The sequence below is a fragment of the Eptatretus burgeri genome, chromosome 5 (genome assembly GCF_056783735.1).
Source record: "Eptatretus burgeri isolate ZD-2024b chromosome 5, Ebu_testis_v1, whole genome shotgun sequence".
Taxonomy (NCBI): Eukaryota; Metazoa; Chordata; class Myxini; order Myxiniformes; family Myxinidae; genus Eptatretus; species Eptatretus burgeri.
In genome coordinates, this window is record NC_140965.1 from 11494672 (window position 1) to 11515034 (window position 20363).

Here is a 20363-nt window from a genome sequence, read left to right on the forward strand (position 1 = left end):
TCTATCTTCTCCTTCTCCATCTATCTTCTCCTTCTCCATCTATCTTCTCCTTCTCCATCTATCTTCTCCTTCTCCATCTATCTTCTCCTTCTCCATCTATCTTCTCCTTCTCCATCTATCTTCTCCTTCTCCATCTATCTTCTCCTTCTCCATCTATCTTCTCCTTCTCCATCTATCTTCTCCTTCTCCATCTATCTTCTCCTTCTCCATCTATCTTCTCCTTCTCCATCTATCTTCTCCTTCTCCATCTATCTTCTCCTTCTCCATCTATCTTCTCCTTCTCCATCTATCTTCAAACGTATTTAAACAAATCTCTGACTGACAAGTTTTTTTTTTTTTAATCCCATTTTCCAATCATGTTTGTCTTCCATTATTAATCGTTCTTTTTTTCCCACAATTTCAGTGCAAATTGATCCCACCACCTTAAATCTTCCTCCTTACTCCTCCCACCTTGCCCCCCATCCTACCTCCTCTTCGCATCTCTGAATTGCCCTCTGCTTTACCAACAGTTCCCCCACTGGTATCCCAAACTGTATGGTTTTCAAACATTTGTTGGCACTGTTCCAACCTTACAAATGTCTCGCACTCTCATTCAATACACTCCAACATCTCAAACATGCTCTCTCTTTCCTCTCATCATACCTCCCCCTTTTCCCACCCCCTCAAATATTGTTCCTGCTCCCACCTTTACCATACCACTACCCAGCCTCATTCTTCCCTCCTACCAAGCCCTCCCTGCTCTCTTCTCCCCCATGATCGTGCCTGCTCTCATCATCTCCCCTCCCTCTTAAAGCTTCCCTCTCACCCCTCCCTCTCAATTAAGCCACCTCCTCCCTCTTCAAAGCAAAATTCACTCCTCCCCCCAAGCTTAACCCCACCCCCAAGCTTCCTCCTCACCTTTCTCAAAAGCTCCCACCACACCTTTCTCCCTCAATTCTCCCCCTTCACCCTTCTCCCTCTTCTCCCCTCTCCCCCTTCTTTCCCAAATCTCCCCCTCACTCCCCCTTCTCAAAGCTGCCTCCCCCTCTTCCCACCCCCTAAAATCTTGTTCCCCCCCCCATTTGCTCCCATCTTTACAATACCACTAACCAGGCTCACCCTTCTCCCTCCTCCCCCATAGCCATGCCGGCTCTCATTGTCTCCCCTCTCATCCCCTTCCTCTCAAATCAGCCACCTCCTCCCTCTTCAAAGCAAACCTTTCTCTTCCCCTTCCAAGCTTCCACTCACCTTTCTCAAAAGCTCCCCCCCCCAACACCTTTTTCCCTCAAAAGCTCTCCCCTAACCTTTCTCCCTCAATTCTCCTCCTCGCCCATCCCCTTCAAATTCCCCCCCCACTCCCCATCCTCAAAGCTGCCCCCTCACATCCGCAAAGCTGCCTCCTTTCCCCACGCTCTTGCTTCCATCTCATTCCTCCAACTCCTCCAATCTCCAACTTCCCTTTGCCCCCTCTCTTCTTACTCCCCACTACGACTCATCCCTTCACTACCTAGCCCTTTTTCCTCCTCCCCATCCACCCTCTCCCCTAGCTCTTCTGCAATCTCTCACACACTGTCAACAACTATCCCTACCTCTACCTCTTCTCCTTCGTCCTACCCTCCCCCTCCCCTCCCCTCTCCTGCACCCAAAGCCTCCTCCCCTCTCTCTTCCTTAACAGTTTGGACCCCAAACATCCAGAGTCTTCACTCTAAACTGACAGATCTTTCCATACAGGTTTCCACTGACAAACCAGACATGATCTGCTTAACAGAAACTTTCCTCCTTGAAGATGTCTCTGACTCCATAGTATCTCTCCCTGGTTACTCCCTCCTCCGGTATGACAAACCTGAGCCTCATCCTAGTGGCAGAGTTGCTCTCTTTATCAAAAACTCCATTCCTCACTCTCCATGCACTGCCCTCCATGCACTATATGTGTACTGTACCATCCACCAAACAGTCATGACTCCATTTACTTCTCGCTCACTGAAAACATGGACCAACTTCTATCCACTCATCCAAACTCTCTCTTCCTCATATGTGGTGACTTCAGTTCAGTTGCCAGTTGGCTGGGTGTGGGAACCTCTCTCACCTGCCATGACACTTCAGCAAAGAACTTCTGCAACTCATTGGGACTGACACAATCTGTGAACTTCCCGACCCGGATCTCACCTAACGGTACTCCATCTCTTTGGGATTTGATTTTGACCAATTTCCCAGAAAATATCTGCTGCTGTTCTTCTGCTGCAATCGGTTCATTTGACCATATGCTTGTCAAAGTGGACATCTCTCTGGCCTTTATTAGAGAACCACCTCAGCGCTGACGATTCTGGCATTTCACTCAGGCCTACTGGCGGGGTCTCCAAGCAGCCATCAAACTTCTCGACTGATCTCCCATTTCTACAATCTCTGACATCAACTTATCTGGGGAATTATTTCAAAGAAATTTGCTCTCTTTCGTGCACAGATTTATCCCATCCCATCTCGTCTTCAGTTGTCCTACCCTTCCTCCCGCCCATGGTACACTGAAGCTTGGGGCGAGGCTGTTGGCCTGAAACAACTTGCCTTTGCCTCATTAATGGCAAATTCTACTGAAGGCAATCTTAGTTCCTTCCACAAAGCTCAGAACAAGTGTTTATCTACCGCCAGGAGAGCCAGGAAACAACATCTTTGTCATCTTGAGTCTGAACTCTCAAACCTGTCTCCCTCCTCCAAATCCTGGTGGTGCCTAGTTAAGTCTGTTTCTGGTGTTGTTCCCCCTCCATCCCTTCTCTTACCTCAAATGGCTGCACAGCTAACACTGGATGCGAAAAGAATGCTTAAACTCTGTGTTTGCTTCTAAATCTCCCGTGTCCCAAACCCATCGCTTCCTTACCCACCTTATGCAGTCACACCCAGCTGTTCCTCGACTCTGAGTCCTTTTCTCCTGACAAGGTAGAGAGCTTGCTGTCAAACCTCGACTCAGATTCTGCAACCGGTCCAGACGGCATCAGCACTCGTAGCTTAAAAACCTACTCTGCTGCTCTTGCTCACCCATCCTTTGTTCTATTCACCCTCTCATTTGCTCAACGTCATCTGCCATCTGCTTGGAAATTGGCAAACATTACTGCCCTGCATAAAAAAGGTGCAAAATCGGATCCCTGCAACTCCAGACCAATCAGCCTGCTCCCAATCATCAGCAAGGTCATGGAATCCATCATCGCTTCCGACATGAAATCCTTCCTCTTCTCCAATGGCATGATTTTCGAGCATCAATTTTGATTCAGACCAAGTCACTCAACTCTGGACATGCTGCTTCTGCTTTCCCAACAATGGATGGAGGTCCTCAATGCCAGACATGAGATCAGAACCATCTCCCTTGACAGATTGCGAGCTCTCGATACGGTCTAGCACCCTGCCCTGCTCACCAACCTCTCTTCTTATGGTATCCAAAGCAATCTCCCTTCATGGCTCGTGGACTTTCTCTCGTTGCAGTCAACGCGTGGCTCTTAATGGCTCTCTATGATCTCCTCTTCCTGTCCAGGCTGGAGTTTCTCAGGACAACATTCTGGGCCCTGTTCTTTTTCTGGTTTTCATCAATGATCTCTCTGACTCTCTGGAAAATCGTCATTATCTCTTTGCTAATGACTCCACCCTCTGCCGTACCATCTCTCATCTCTCAGATCGGCAGGCAGCAGCCTCTTCACTCTCTGCAGACCTGGACAAAATCACATGCTGGTCAAACTCTTGGAACATGCCTTTCAATCCTGACAATTCTCTCACTCTCATTACATCTCTCCAAAAGGACAGTCTGGATGGAACCCCACCCCCTCCCAAATCTACTTTTGCAACAATTCTTTTGAAGAAGTCTTGTCATTTGAGCTTTTGGGCCCTCAATATCTGCCACGATCTTTCTTGGAAAAGCCACATCTCCTGGGCATCCTACATCGTGCAAAGTCCTTCCTTGGCACACCTGAGCTTCCAACCACTTACAAAGCTTTCATTCACAGCCTGATGAAGCACTGCTCTCCCCTCTGGGTTGGTGCTTCTGCCTCATACCGAGCTCGACTTCACGCTGTGGTTTCTCCCGCAATGAAGCTGAGTCTGGGTGTCTCTCTCTCTCAACGCAGGCAGGTCGGTGGTCTTTCTGTTCTCTACCATCTCCTCTCCGGCCTTACCCCTCCCCCCCCTGCTCTGTCTGTGTTCTTCCACAGGGCACTCAAGGTCTTCCAAAAACCCCCTTCCGGTGAAACTACCAAAATCAGGAATCGCTGCTCACCTTGACTCTTTCATTCCTCTTTTTTTCCTGCCTCTGGAACAAACTTCCACACACTCTTCAATCCCACTTCTCCCTCCAGGTCTTTAAAACAGCTGTTCACCACCATATCATATCTTCTCCCATCCAAAATCTTTATGTTTTCTACCCCTGCTAATCCATCCCAAACCTACCTCCTTCAACTTCCCTGTTTTCCTTCATGCAAGTCCCTGTAGAGTCCCATCTTGTTTACCCCCGTGTACCCTGCCCCATCCACTCTCCCTTCCACAGATCTCCTGTTGCCCACTGTTTTGTCCTTCCCTCCCCACCCCTCCTGCCTCCTGCTTTGTTATATGTTCTGTGTGTTTGCTCTTACACGAGCCTCGACATGGTATACAAATAGGAAGGCTATCTAATATGAATAATTACGAAATAACTATCTCGGCAACTGCTATATGTTGTGGGCTCTTGCCATGGGGAGTGACTTTCGCAAAACCGTCACAATATATTTTCTTTGTTGTTCCCTGGATGAAGGCATCCAGTCGGTAATCCGAGTGCTGGAAATTGGCAACGTATCCGTGGCCCGTGACATGCAGCGCCGACGGCGTGAGCAGAGGGAACGACGTGGGGAGGAACGCGATCAGCTGGCGCAGCGCATGACAGACCTCAAAGAGGAGCAGGAGCGCAGTCGCCAACAGCTGGAGAATCTCCAACAGGTTTGCAGCCCATGTTGAGATGATTTTTGTTTGCTTGTTTTTGTATCCAGAGTCATGGCTCGTGAAAGAGTTAGAACACAGGATGCATCAGGACACAACTTAACGAAAGGAACCACAGCAGACGGAGAAACGCCAACAGCCGTGCAGAGGGAGAAAATATACGAAGCTGGACAAATGAGTGCAAAACATTTGTGGAGATTACGATTGTTTATGCTTAAATTTTTTTTTTTTTTTTTTAACATCGATGAACAATTTTTTTGAATGAACTCTCCCCTCCCCCTTCCTCCCCATTTTCTCGAACACATAAACATCTATACAGTCTCAGCATGAGTCAGAGATGCGAGCATTGGTGGAAGAGCAGAAAAGGGCACAGGCACATGCTGAACTTCAGGAGAAGTACGAGTTGGAGCTCCTTCATGATAAGAAGGTTGGTCAAGGAACCTTTCATGTTTCCCTCTGGCGTATGCGTCAGGTGGAGGTTTTTCACATATCGTATTCAGGATCATGAAGATAACTTGTGAAGTGAGAATCGAAATCTCATTACATGGTTGAACAGTTGGATTCATTATTTCGAAGTATGTTTCAAAGTTCAATGGCAATTAAAAGTTGGAAATTAACTGACGACCTGAGTGTACCAAATGCTCAGCATTTGGCAAGTGTTGCTCGCTAACAAAGCTTCTCATGAGGAAGTCGTCACCATTGAAGCTTCAGAACTTTTCCTTGCTTTGTTTTATGATTAAGTAATAAACAAGTTGCAAGTGCAGAACCATAAGGCTTGCTGGAAGGCATAACCTTGCCAGCGAGGCTTCTGGATGTTTTCAAGTTCATCGGCCCAATTTTCAGTTCTATATGTGATGTGCGTAATGGGTGCAAAGGGGAAGGGAAAGCGATTTTGAAGCTGATTTGTGAGAGTTTGAGAAACGAGCGATTAGAAGGTCTCATGTTGTCAAACTGTTTATCTTGCTGATATGTAGAAGTGACTGGTTCTGCTTTGCTTTTGAAGATGAGCCAGAAATACCTGCCACAGAAAAATATCAAAAATAGGACCACCTGTCCTGAAGCTCACCTGGATCAGGAGCAAGTCACTCAACACCCCCCCCCCCCACCCCCTTCACACAGACCCCCTTTGAGCTTGATTTTTTTTTAAATTATTATTATTGCCACGAACAAACTTCGATACATCACTGATGATGAAGGTTGTGGTCAAGTTTCATCAAAATTGTCGTTTCTGAGAAGAAAGCAAATACCTATTTTGGGTAAAAAAAAAAACTCCCCCGTAGAACCCCTTTAATGAGCGCAAATTTTGATGCTGTCGATACACTTCGGTACATCATGGGTGATGAAGGTTGTGGTCAAGTTTCATTAAAGTTGTGTGTGTCATTTCAGGAAAGAAAGCAAATACATATTCTTATTTTGGGGGGGGGAGGGGTGAAACCCCCTCCCCCCCCCATAGACCCCCTTTATGAGCGCAGATTTTGATGTGGTCAATACACCTTTGTTAGGCATCAGATATGAAGCTTGTGGCCAAGTTTCATCAAAATAGTGTTTGGTTCAAGCGATAATGACTGAAGTGTTTACTGACTGACTGACTCGATCATTGACTCGTTCACTCACCTCCGGACACTGCTCGATCACATCAGCTCACCTGACTGAAGTCCAGGTGAGCTAAAAACTATGGAAATGTGAGTGGAATTGATAGGACGTGGTGTGTGTGTGTGTGTGTGTGTGTGTGTGTGTGTGTGTGTGTGTGTGTGTGTGTGTGTGTGTGTGTGTGTGTGTGTGTGTGTGTGTGTGTGTGTGTGTGTGTGTGTGTGTGTGTGTGTGTGTTAACTTACTTTGGAGGGAGCTGATGGAGTGGTTCGTCCTTTTGTGAAATAGGTAGGATACACAGCTATTTGAGGAAAAAAACAGAACATAATGTTTCTTTATTTTATTTTCCACAACTCCAGCTCATTTTCAGGAAAAGAATCAGGACAAAGAAAGTCCACACCGTTTTTGAAAGGCTCGTAGAAAACAGTAAAACCACCAGGTTCCCCTGCCAAGGGGCGATGGTTGTCGAAGTGGCAGAGAGAGCTTTTGTTGCAGTCTTCATGTTGAAAAACAATCGAACACGAACAGAGGTTATATTTGCAAGCCTGTATCATCTCGCGTCTTACCAAGGTGTACCAATGTTCAATCGGTCAAAACGAGCTCGGACAAAGAAGCCTGGTTTCGGCTAAATGCTGAAGGTGGCTGGATTAAGATCTTAGGGTCTTGAGTTCGAACCTCTCTTGTTCCCCTAAATAACACCAGGTGCATTGACTCAGCCTGTCATCCTTCCGAGGTCTGCAATACGAGCACCAGCTTACTGGTAACAGGGGAACAGCATCAGCGGCACAGCCACGCTTCCAGAAAATGATGCAACCAGCAGCCATAGGCTGCATACAAAATTATTATGAGCTATGACGAGGAAGATGAAAACTGTTTTAATGATGGAAATCAGTTCGGTGTGCAATTGATGCCAAGTACAGTACAATTAACAGCACAGAGGAGGGAAGTATGTGAGAGGGGATCGGGTTGGAGAGTGAGACTACCCTCGTCTCTGTCAACAGGCAACAATTTGGCTTTTCGTGCAAAGGTTGCGAGGTGGAAATTATGAACAAGGCTGATGATTGTTATAATCTCAAATTCAACTTTTGCATGCCAATGAAGAAAAGTACAGTGTGTTTCAAAAAGAGCGATGCAACTTTAAATGTTTATTTACAGCGAAACAGAAACCTCAGGAATGTGAACCAAACATTTCTTGAAAGCTTATGACATGGTGTTTTCTATCACTGATTGCTATCACAGTAAGTCACTGCTTGAGTTCATGAGAGCCCAAGGTCTGAAATTGGGATTTACGCAAAATCCTTGTAATTGACGTTCTCGACGTGTGCAGGCATTGATCCTGACACCAAAGTTGTGTCCACTTTCCTGTAGGTCTCATGTGGCACGGCCTGGAGGTAGTCTGGCACCTCCTGCTTCAGATCATCCAGTGTGGCAGGGCGGTTGTTGTAGACAGAGCCCTTGGCACCCCCCACCCCCAAACCAGTAGTTCAGAGGGTTAAAGTCTGGGCTGTGGCGTGCTAGTCATGAGCTAGTCATGCTAGGGCTAGTCATGAGCGATACCCAGGGTGACGAGGTGGTTTCTGAACAGCTACTGCAGGAAAGTGATGGTGTCACCAGCTGTATGTGGGGGTGCACCATCCTGCATCAACCAGGTCATGCTGAGCTGGTTTGGGGTGACATTTTGGGCTCGATCATTATGGCACTTCTGAGCATGGCCCGGTAGCGCTCACCGTTGATCGTCACCGTCCTGCCGTTGTCATTCTCAAACCCAGTAAGGCCCTAGTGTTCCCCATCTGACATTGAAGGCGCAGAAGCATGTGACCTACGGCCCTTTCAGGTACCTCTCAGTGATCTCATGTGGTTCTGCCCCCCCAGAAAATGTTGTTGTGGTTGTTGATGGCACCGTTCAAGTGGAATTGGGCTTCATCACTGAACCAGATCAGGTTGATTCAGTTTGGGTCCCACTCCATTCTGTCGCTGAGCCAATTGCACATATCAAGTCTCCTTCTCATGTCATCGTGACTCAGTTGATGCCTAATAGAGATGATGTGTGAGAAAAGCTTCAGTTCCTTAGTGAGGATACACCAGACTGATGTTGGTTTGATGCCTAGCTCCCGGGAGCACCAGTGGTGGGAATTCTTGGGACTGTCCACTGCAAATCCCGCATGGTGTCTGTTGGCTTGGCTCTTGATTTCTGATGCTCGCCTGCCACTATTGCCCTTGCTCTGGTTGTGCACTGTACCCTTGTGCTCAAAATGTTTCACAATATGTTGAATGGCACAATTTGTGGGTCCATCACGTGTTCTGAGGTCGTATTCCCGGCAGAACCTCCGGCCGGTGTCTACATATGATTTAGTCTCACACCACAGAGCCCCCACTTTTGTCTTCTGCTTCACTGTCTGTCAGTGGCATAGTTGAGCTAGAAATCCCATGGAACAAACACCACAGTAACACCACCAAACCCTGAAAAGGAAAATGGTATTGGTCAAAAAAATAAAGAAATGACAGGAAGTCAAAGTTGTAACAATCTTTATGAAACCGTGTACATTGCTGTGCAAGTTAAGTTGATCTCTGACTTTGGTTCATATTTATGCTCAGAGTAGCTACATATGGTTGAAGTAGCTTCGTATCAGGTTATTTTATCAGATGTGCTGTTCATGTTCCAAACCTTGGCGTAGAAACACAGCATCGAGTCAAACGTTGAGTTTCTGTTTGAAAATGACGATGTCTTGGATTGTATTGTTTCCCACCCTTCTGGTCACAAATGCGAGCGAAGTGATTTTAAACAAAGGAACATTGTATTCGTATTGGGCTGACAGGATGGCCTCGAAGTATGCACACTCGCCTCTCAGCTACCTATCCTGGGTTTGAATCCTGGCCCAGCTATAAACTGTCTTACCAGTGTCTCGTGGTCAGGGTGATTCATCAGTGTGTGTGCCATCCCTCGGATGGCCGTTAAACAGGCATAGTTGGTAAACATCTGCCGACATTAGTTTGTTGACGTTAAAGATTCCACGGTGTCTTTCACAGAGGGTAGACGAGCTATCACCGGCACCATGAACAAATTCTAAATTCCTGCCCGAACCTTCGACGTGAAAGACTTAAGCCAAAACTTCTCACAGCCAATCCCACAAGAACATGGGAATAATTATGGTCGCAGAAGAATAAGAAGAAGAACGTATTTGTAGCCGATGCTTTTTCAAGCCGCCCGAGTTTTCACTGGGTTTGATGTTCCATTGAAGTCGACAATTTTGTTCCGTAAAACTAGGAAGTTTGGTGATCAACTTTCCTCTTTCTAAAATTGCCCAAGGGAGCAATATTTATTGAAGAAAATACTTCTCCCTTCCCCACCACCCGTCTCCAGTCGAGAATTGCTCCGATCCCAAAAAGGGATTGTGCAGAAAAGTCTTGCGCACATCTCTGTTACAGATGGTGCAACTACCACATTTCATCCTGCGCAGTCCTTACGAGTTAATTCGTGCAAAGGAGACCGAGTAAACCTTTGGTTATCCCTCTATTCTGGAAAACCACGGCAACCTTTGCAAAGAGCTGACTGCTTTTGCGAAACCGGCCTGGCAGGAAACCGGCAGAGCCTTATCGGGCCTGGCCTTGCAACCACGTTGGGGGTTCCTTCTGCTTTTGTTGAACGTGGTGGTGCTTTTCTGTACGCAGCACCACGTGGTCGATTTTATTACACAGGGGTTAGGTGATTGCATCTGTTGCATGCGTGTAGTATCTCAGCCCTTTGGCTGGACTTCCAGCTGTGTCTTGGACAACTCGTTTGTAATGATTGCAGAATAATGTCATTTTGTCTTCATCAAGAACACTTCGTATTGATTCTTCGTCTGTTGCTTGCAAGAACGACTCTCGATTGCAGAGCAGAAACCATATAAAGTTGTTGATCAGTCTGAAACATTGAGCCGTTTATTGAAATTGTCTTTTGGAATCAAATTGCCTTATTTGGTTAAGTTGAAGTTTTCTAAATCGGGCAATTGAGGTCAAACTTGTGAGATGATGAGTTTTTTTTATTTTTTATTTTTTACAAATTTAGCTGCGATTGACAGTAAAAGGAAAAATAGCTTGAGTGACATGGGGCGAGATGAGATTGCAGTGGTCACGGAAGTAGTACATTGATTGTGGAAGGAGATATTGGGAGGGGGTGGGGTGGAGGCAGGGGTATGGGTTATGAAATGCTTGTGAAAGAAAGCAGTCATCGTTTCTCGATTAAAGTACTTCGTTTTGTTTGAAATGTAACCTTTTGTTTGATGCTCTTTCATTCCATTGCCTGTTTGTTATTCCGGTCTGAACAGTTATGAGTAGCTCATCGTGCTCGGATTCCACGTTGGATTCCTATATATATATATATATATATACTGAACAAAAATATAAACGCACCAAGCGATTGTTACTATTTTACCTCAAACTCATTAATACTAAATCTTCACAATAATTTGGTTATAGAATCCATGACAATTGAGCATTAAATTTCAAAGAGTTCCTTGAGAATTCTGGCGACAGTCTTTGCGCTACAACAGCCGACACAACCGAGGTGTCATTGTCACTGTCAGAGTTCACACAGTCAGTAGCGGGTGTGTCCACCGTTGGCGTCGCGCAGAGCGGTGCATCTCCGGCGCATGGACATCACCAGATTATCGATGGTGGCCTGAGGGATGTTTTCCCATTCCTCCTGGAGAGCCACGCAGAGCTGGCGGACGTTCTCTGGGACTGCGTAACGTTGTCGTACGCGTCGATCAAGAACGTCCCAAAGGTGCTCGATGGGCGACATGTCGGGAGAATATGGAGGCCAGTCGAGGACATCAATGTCCTCCTCACCGAGGAATCCATGCAGATCCTGGCAACATGGGGGCGAGCATTGTCGTGCTGAAACGTCACATGGTGAAGGCGCACAAACGGCACGACGATGGGTCTGAGTATCTCGTCCCTGTACCGCTGCCCGTTCAAGTTGCCTTCAATGAAATGAAGCTGAGTGCGCTCTCCATGGCATATGCCTGCCCACACCATAACACTGGCACCACCGTGTGACACCCGACGAAGGACATTGGCGTCAATGTAGCGCTCCCCAGCCCGACGCCAGACGCGGAGTCCGCCATCAGCCCGATACAGCTGGAACCGCGACTCATCGGTGAACAGCACTCTCCTCCATCGTGCGAGGGTCCAGCGCAAGTGAACATTGGCCCAGTTCAGTCGGGTCTGACCCGGACTGCAGTCAGGTCGAGTCCCCGGTGTGGTCGGCGGCTCGGAGGTTGGCCTCCCTCAAGCGGTTACGCACCGTCTGGGCTGAAATGCGCCTGTTATGCAGCCCGACAGTCTCATCGGCAGTCCTCGTGGCTGGTCGGAGTCGATCCCGGAGATGTTGCAGCCTCATGTGACGATCCTGACCGGCGGTGGTCACACGTGGTCGCCGGGCATGTGGGCGGTTCACAGTGCTTCCAGTCTCTCTGAGGCGCGTTCTCAGGCGGCTAATGGTGGAGTGGTGGACATTGAAGTGTGCTGCAACGGCCCGTACTGACGTCCCAGCATTCAGCATGCCAATGGCGCGCTCCCTCAAGATTTGTGACATCTGTGGCATGTTGACATTTGGTACCAGTCCACATTTTGGGGAGGCCTTTTATAGGGCAAGCGATAGGGAGTATTTGTGTCCTGGTCACGCTCACTGACCATCACTCTGTCAAGCCCCATGGTGTTCGTGGGAAGGATTACTCAACGTGTGAGTCCACACACTCAGAGTGGTCAATTTCAATGGGAACATCTGTCTTGAGCAAAACAAAGGAACCATTGCTCAAACATATCATCGGTTTGACCATTTTCCCATAATGGCAATCTTGACTTAGATATTTAGGTTGGTGCGTTTATATTTTTGTTCAGTATAGTTAGTGGACACAAAAACGGAAACAATGTAAAGTCACTTGATTGGGCATTGGGCCACTCCATGCGGCCAATACGGCCTGTATGTGTCGTGGCATGGAGTCCACCATAGTCTGGAATTCTGCAGGAGGGATGCGGCACCATTCTTCCACAAGAAAGTCAATCAACTGACACCTGTTTGGAGGTGGAAAACGATGTCTCAGACGTCGTTCCAGAATATCCCATAAATGTTCGATTGGGTTCAGATGTGGTGACTGAGAAGGCCATGACATATTGATAACATCAGTGTCGTGCTCATGAAACCATTGGGCGACTACACGTGCTCTGTGGATGGGGGCATCGTCATCCTGGAAGACACCTCTCCAGGCAGCAAAGAAATGCTGCAACATGGGGTGATGATGATAACTCGGTACCATTATGTAGCGATTGGCATTGACCTTGTCTTCTAAGGGAATGACTGCACCCAAACCATGCCAGGAAAATGTGCCCCCGCAACATTACAGAACCACCAGAACCCTTCACTGTTGTTGAGTTCTTTAGGTTGGCGCCACACGTGCATTTACCCGTTTGTTGAGAACATGGTGAAGAATTTCATCTCACCATGTCTAATTCATCCACTACTCGGTAGGATCTGGCGATGTATCGATATTTTTCATTCCGATATACCGGTAAAGGAATTCTGAATATACTGGTATCCTGAAAAATATCGATATGAAAATCGGCTATTGCCTTCTGCCTTCTGGCTATTGCAGAGTCAGTTGGGATTTTCTAGAAACTTCTTCTCCTACTCAAGTGGGAAAGGCATTACCCAGGAGCAGTTGGATATGCGACGGTAGGGTTGGTGTAGGAAGTGAGAGGTTGGGAACACAATATTGGGAAGCAAACATATAATTGAGGCATTTGGCCTTGTTATAAGCAGAGTCTGCTGTGGTGCCATTTTAAAGTAAAGGATGGGATGGAGGGGGGAGGGAGAAAACTCCAGAGACAGACTTGACAAGGTGCCACCAGGTCTTGAAGAATGAGCCGGTTGGAGATCCATTTTGAATTGTGTATTTCCTGGTGCTTTTCACATTCAGGTTAAAACCTTCTTTTCCATTTGTTCTCTGCACAGGTGATAGCAGAGATGGAAGTAGAGATTAAGGCTAAAGAAGTAGAGACAAAAGCACACCAGGAGCGCATCCGTGAGCTTGAAGAGATGTACCAGCAGCTGTCTGCTGCACTCGAAATGGAGCGCCAGGCCAAGCACGAGGAGGAGGCCGCGCATGAGCTCCAGGCCAGGTAATCAACACTTCTCTCCTTTTGATTTTTGCTGTGTTAACTTGAGGGGCTTCAGATCAGATGCTGAACCATGCTCTATACAGAGCGTCAGTGCTGCCGAAGCAGTTTATATATGGCTATGGTTACCATATTTGACGGGTCAACACTCCGACACAGGAAGTCAGTGCAGGAATTTGGATTTTGGCCATGGTGCCGGCGATAGCTTGCATTCTCTTCATGAAGGACACCGTGTGATGTTTAACGTCCACCAACTAATGCCGGCAGATGTGACGCCTGGTTTATCGTCCATCCGAGTGACGGCACACATCGATGGATCACTATGGGGGGTGGGGGCATAAATTGTTTGCGTTGTTCAGCCATGAATGGACTTATTGCTTCCTGACTCCATACAAATAGAAAACGCAGCTTCTCAGTAATATTTGCCCTTTGCAAGTGAGGTTTTGTTTTGTATGTTTCGATAGAAATGGAGAGGAATGTGGAAAATCTGATCATCCTAAATACCACAGCATGTGTTATCCAGAGTTTTTCTCCCTCAAAGCAAAACAGCTGTTCTTGATGTCTGTCGTGTTGGCAGGCTGCTGCACGATGAGGCGTGCAAGCGTGAGGAATTGGAGCGCTTGCAGGAAGAGCAGGAACAGGAGCTGAGCGTCACACGTCGTGAGAAGGCCGAGCTCGAGCGTGAGAGCATCACACGGCAGCAAGCTTTGGAAAACGCCAACCAGCAGCTGCAAAAGCTTGAGGCTGAACGGGAGGAAGCACAGCGCAAGCATCAGGTACCTATGCTGGAAATGCTCATTTGTGTGAACACTTGTGGGGCATTTAATTCGGTGTTGTTTCGGGCAGAGGTGAGCAAGCGTGGCACAGAATGATCAAGTTGATTTCCAAAACAGCACTTTTCATTTTGAACAACATCTAAATGTACTTTAACAAAAAAGAAAGAAAAAGGAAAATATTAAAAAATAATAAAGAAAACGTGATTAAAAAACATTTAAAATGCATAACTAACTGGAAGGGCACTCGGTGGAGCGCATACCTCTTATGGTATACCAACATTATGGTGTCTGGATCCGTAGCCGGATCTTCACCAAAATCTCATCAGTTCGTCCTTGTCAAACATCCAACCTGCCCACCAGATTTCCTCCGAATATGTCCTCAACTTTTTCAGATATCCTGCACACAGACAGACAGGGGTGACATAACCTCCATCCACCTTCGGTGGACAGCGGTAACTAGAACGGCACTCGTAGAGTGCAAAGTCTCGCCTCGCACATTAATTCTGAACAAAAATACCATCGTTAATGGAACATGCTACTATTATGGCCCATGTACCTATTGTGGTACCATCCATGCACCCCACCTATTATGTCGTTTTGTTTATTGGCATGGGTTATGAACATCACAAATGTAATTCTTCATTCACATCGGGTTGTCATAGTCCAGCAGCGTAGTCTGATATTTCAGATCAATTGTTTAAATTTGCATAAAAGCACCAAAATTGGTACACATGTTGAATAATGTATTCCGAACAATTCCAGATCTGGAGGAGCCACCCGAGATTGTGCCTTGGTCAGCTTCAGCGACCATTTTGCAAAATGGCCACCGTTCTACTTTAGCGAAATTTGCTATATGCTCTTATTTTCTTATTGTATTGGTGGTAGATACAAGGAAAGTGTAAAATTCAGTAAATTGACCATGGGTGGATTGTAAGGTAGCAAAAATATTGGTGTGTAATCACAGTAGTACGTTTAAAAGCAGAAATGTTTAAAGGGACATTTAAGTTGATGAGCACATTTGACACACGGATTGAGAATGAGGTTCTGCACAAGAGCCAAGATGATTGCCTGTGAAATTGTGATGTTTTCCGTGGTCTGCAGGAAGTATCCGAGAAATTGGCTTCTGCAAGTACTTGCACGCAAAGCTGGCGCGATCGGGTGAAACGTTGCGAAATGCTCCTGCGCCCCATCTGTCCTGGTGAGGACTCCTTGTGAAATCGGAATCTAACTGTTCATTTTGCACTGCAGTGGTTCTTTCTTCATTCGTGTGCAGCACAACACTGCGGGGTAGCATTATTGGCCGAGGGTGCGGCTGTGCCACTGATGCAGTGCCCTCTGCTGGTTAGGGCAGGAATTTGTAATTTGTTTATGGTGCCGGCGATAGCTCGCCTATTCTTCGCGAAGGACACTGTGGGATCTTTTACATGCACAAACGAATGCTGGCAGATGGGACACCCGTTTAACGTCCACCTGAGGGACAGCGCACACATTGAATCACCCTGCCTGTGAAACACTGGGATGACACTTTATATCTTGGTCAGGATTCAAACCCAGGCTAGACAGCTTAGAGGTGAGTGTGCATACCTCGAGGCCATCCTGTCATCATTGTGGTGGTACAAATGCACCGTGGGGAACACATCATTCAAGGCCAATTAAAGTCGAGCAATGCTCGTCGAAACCTAGGTCTTGCAAAATATATATCGAAACCAGGCATAATGGTTAGAGCTTCCGCTGTGAGTTTAGGAAGTCGGTGGTTAAAACCACCGCAGAGTCATACGAAAGACTGAAATGGTACGTGCTGCTAACCTTACTTGACCTTCAGCATAAAAAAAGAAAAGAAAAAAAAGATGCAGCATTGACAAGCAATTGTTGCACAGGATTTATGGGCCTCTAATTGTCTCCTCCTCCTGCATTGAAGTTCCTTGAAAGTAAACTATTGTTGTAACCAGACTCTGTTGTGTTGGACTTAGAGTGACTGCTCTGAGTCTGGGAGGTCAACGGTTCATACCTGACCCCGGCTGAATTGTACCAAAGACTAAACACTAAAAATAGGCCGGTCTGTGCCCTTGTTTGAGGCTCAATGTTGAAAAAGGTTCGAGCACGGATAAACAACCATAGGTTCGCAACCATTGCGCAGGCTTGATGGGCCCAATGGTCTCCCCTTGTGTTGAAGTTCCTTGGAAGGGAACTCGTATTATAAAATGGCCAAATGCCAGCTCAGGCTGTGCCCTGCCCTTCACTTCATCCCTCTTCCCACTCGCAAAAGTAATCTGAATTCTTAAAGTGGAATAATCCTTGAGCACGACAGCTCACTTCATCTGATTGCCTTTGAAACCTTTTAACTGTCGACCTTTCCACTCGTACTACTCAGCGGACGCTTCTGAGATAGAGTTCACAATGTCGCGCCATGAGTCTTTGTCCATCGTTGGTGTCTGCAAGTCCGCTATGTCATGCTGGATATCCCTTTCTACGCAGTCGATGTAGTTCAGTGGCCTTCTTCCTCTGGTTGGGCAAGGCAATCTCAAGCAGATCACGTCTGATATAATTTGGTCTTTGGTGCGGAAACAGTGACGAGCAAAATGTGTTCTGCGACGTGCGAAGATGGTAGAAATGGGTGGTATGTCTCCGTAGATCTCTGCTTTTGTTCTGTGTTCCTGCCAGCTGATGTTCTGAACTCTCATCAGAAGCCGAGTATATGTGCCATCGAGCCGGTCCTGCAGGGCCTTCTTCATGGTCCATGTCTGATCCATATAAGAGTAGATTCTCTACGCAAGCTATAAAGAATGCAAGTTTGGTAGATCTTGAAATGTTAGGCTGCCAGATGGTGCTGCAACCTGTTACATGCACTCCAGGCTTGATCTTTGCATGATATGAAGTCTTTCTTGGAGTCGGCGACATAAGACCCTAAGTACTTAAAGTCTTTGACTTCATTTAGTTGTGAGCAATCCTTGGAGAACATTGGTAGATGATCAGCATCCTCATTTACTGTCATGTATTCTGTTTTCTTGGCATTTAGAAACAGACCGACCTTAGCTGAAGCATCCTCAACAGAAATTAGAAGGTCTTGAGCATCCTTCAAAAGTGTCGTTAAGGCGGTCATCTGCATAGTCAAGGTCTGTGAGATGCTTATCTCTGTCACGATTTGATCTTTTTGGCTTGATGTCAATTCCTTTCTCTTTCATGGTCTCCACTGACTGCCTGAGAATGTAATCCACAACTATAATAAAAAGATAAGGAGCAAGGGTGTCCCCTTGGAGGACGTCTGCTGTTGTGAGAAACTCCTTGGTTGGGCCATCCATACTTTGAACAGAGCTCGAGGAGTTGTTGTTCATTATGGCAATTGCTTGCACTGTTTCTTCGAGGATGCCATAGTTCAAAAGAATTTGAAGCATGGCCTTCCTGTTGACGCTGTCAAAGGCCTTGGAGAAATCCACAAATACTAAGCTTGCTTTCTGCTTCGAGATCTTTAGTTCTTCTATGATCCTCCTTGAGGCAAGAATCTGAGGTGTTGTAGATCTGCCTTTCCGGAAACCATTCTGGTTTTGTTGGAGAATAGGATCAAAATGAGGGGTAATCCTATTTAGCAGCATAGAATTGTAGATTTTTGAGGCAAAAGGTGACAATGTTATGCCTCTGTAATTAGATGGAAGAGAGAGGTTGCCTTTTTTCGGCAAAGGGATTATGGCATCCCATTTAGGCAGAGGGTCAACCTTTCACGTGACCATAAAATAATTCTGGATTGTTCCAGTTCAATCGAGTCGCTGTGTGGCATGTCTGTGTGTCCGCACTGTGAAATGTGAAGCAGTTTTCCTCATTCCGAGCTTCTGAGTCATCTGTATAATGACATGGATCTCAAAACGCCCACAGCTCTTCTGCAGGAACTCTTCGCCAAGACATTTCGTAACAAGAACGTGGAAAAAAAAAAGTTTATGCTGAAGAACGAGTACAAAAGGAGAAACAAAGCTTGTAGGATAGGGGATAAATAAAGAGAACTAGAAGGGCACTCAGTGAAGCGCATACCTCCACAAAGCTTATTAGTTTGTTTTGTATCCCACTGATAGGCCGGATCTGGATTCGGACCTGAACTAAAATTTAATCAGCTTGTTCTTGTCATCTAACCAACTCATCCACCAAGTTTCGTCCGAATCTGTCCATAACTTTGAGATATCCTGCAATATGTCGTTCTTGGCCCTATCTCTCAATGGTGAAAAATCGCTTTTAAAAAAATATTAGATCTGGATCCGGATCTTCACCAAAATCGAATAATTTTGTCCTTGTCACATACCCAAGTTCTGTCCACTACTTTGAGATATTTTGTTCACAGACAGACAAGGGTGAAAACATAACCCACGTCCACTTTCCGTGGGCGGAGGTAACTAGAATGGCACACGGTAGAGCGCATTACTCTACCAGGCTGAACAGTTTACGTTTTGTATCCCATTGATTTGCCGGATCTGGATCTGGACCTGAACTAAAATTTAATCAGCTTGTTCTTGTCACCTTACCAATTCATTCACCAAGTTTCATCTGGATTCCTCCATAAGAGATATTGTGCTATATGTTGTTTTTGGCCCTATCAATGGTGAAAAAAATCACTTAAAAAATTCACTGATCCGGATCCGGATCTTCACCAAAATCTAATAATTTAGTCTGTCACATACCCAAGCTCTCCACCAAATTTTGTCTGAATCCCTCCACAACTTTTTTGTGATATCCTGTTCACAAACACACAAACAGACTTACAGGGGTGGAAACATAACCTCCATCCATCTTCACTGATTGAGGTAATTAAAGAAAAACACAAGTCTTTTACCTTTTAAATTTATTCCAAAACAGCGAGGTGGGTGAAGGTTAACATATTACATACTCGTTCATACTGTACTCTGCTGAAAATAGAAAACACAAGCCTTAGCTCAGAGATTATGATGATGCTGTGAGAGTGGGTGGGGTAGAGGTTAGAGAGATGGGGATGTAGAACTTGCCTTGGCTGTTGGATATTCAGGAGCATGACGAAGTCGCCTGCTGCATTGTCACATTGAAGAAGGGTAAAAAGATCTTGCATGTTTTCTGTTTGGTCCTCGATCCAAACATGAAGCGTGTTTTTCAAAATTATTATTGTTATTTTTCTATTTATTTTCCCCTTCTCCCAATACTTTCAATATGATGATCATGGGATTGGAATGAGCCTTTTGCACTTTGTGGAGTGGGAACACTTTAAAGGATATTTGACTCACGTTGGCTAACTCGATTTTTTTTCGCACAATGTCATCGCCTTTCTCAGCCTTTCGGCACGATTACTTTTGTCCATCATTTTACATTGGGCACCATTATTAACTGTTTTGCGTCGACTAGATCTTACAGGATCTCCGCACGCCATTTACTGTCAGATGATGATTCATTGTTAAATTTATCTTCGTTCCCGTATGCTGCTCTGATTATTACAACCTACGGTGCGTTAGAAAAAAGAAAAATCTCATAATGGGAGATAATCGTACACAAACGGACACAGTTTGGCCTCTTACTAACCTCCGCCATCGAAGATGGATGGAGGTTACTGTTTTCACCCATCTGTTTGTTTGTGAACAGTATTATTGAAAAACTCCTGGACGGATTTCGACGAAACTTGGTGGGGGGGATTAGGTATGGTCCAAGGATCATGCCATTAGATTTTGGACTTGATCCAAAGTCCAATATAGCCGCTATGGTGGCCATTTTGAAAAAATATTTGAATTTTTGTTTTTGCATTTCTATATCTTCTAAGTCATTTACAACCAAAAAAAAATTTGAGAGGAAAAAAAACATTTTTGCACCTTTTTTTTAAAAAAAAAATTTCGATTTTATTTTTTTGCCATTTCTACATGCGTGTTGATCTCGTTTAGTTTATTCAATCGTGGTTCAGTAGAGTCTGATCCATTT

General features: G+C 45.8%; 1 protein-coding gene across 1 annotated transcript in view; it reads left to right on the forward strand.

Moving 5' to 3' along the window:
* Positions 1-20363, forward strand: part of LOC147025846 (switch-associated protein 70-like) — a 91975-nt gene that overhangs the window by 61253 nt on the left and 10359 nt on the right. The window contains exons 7-11 of the mRNA XM_085880722.1: positions 4742-4923; positions 5243-5350; positions 13508-13674; positions 14249-14447; positions 15549-15645. Of these exons, the coding sequence (XP_085736848.1) occupies positions 4742-4923; positions 5243-5350; positions 13508-13674; positions 14249-14447; positions 15549-15645 (753 nt within the window). The remainder of the gene's footprint in view (positions 1-4741; positions 4924-5242; positions 5351-13507; positions 13675-14248; positions 14448-15548; positions 15646-20363) is intronic.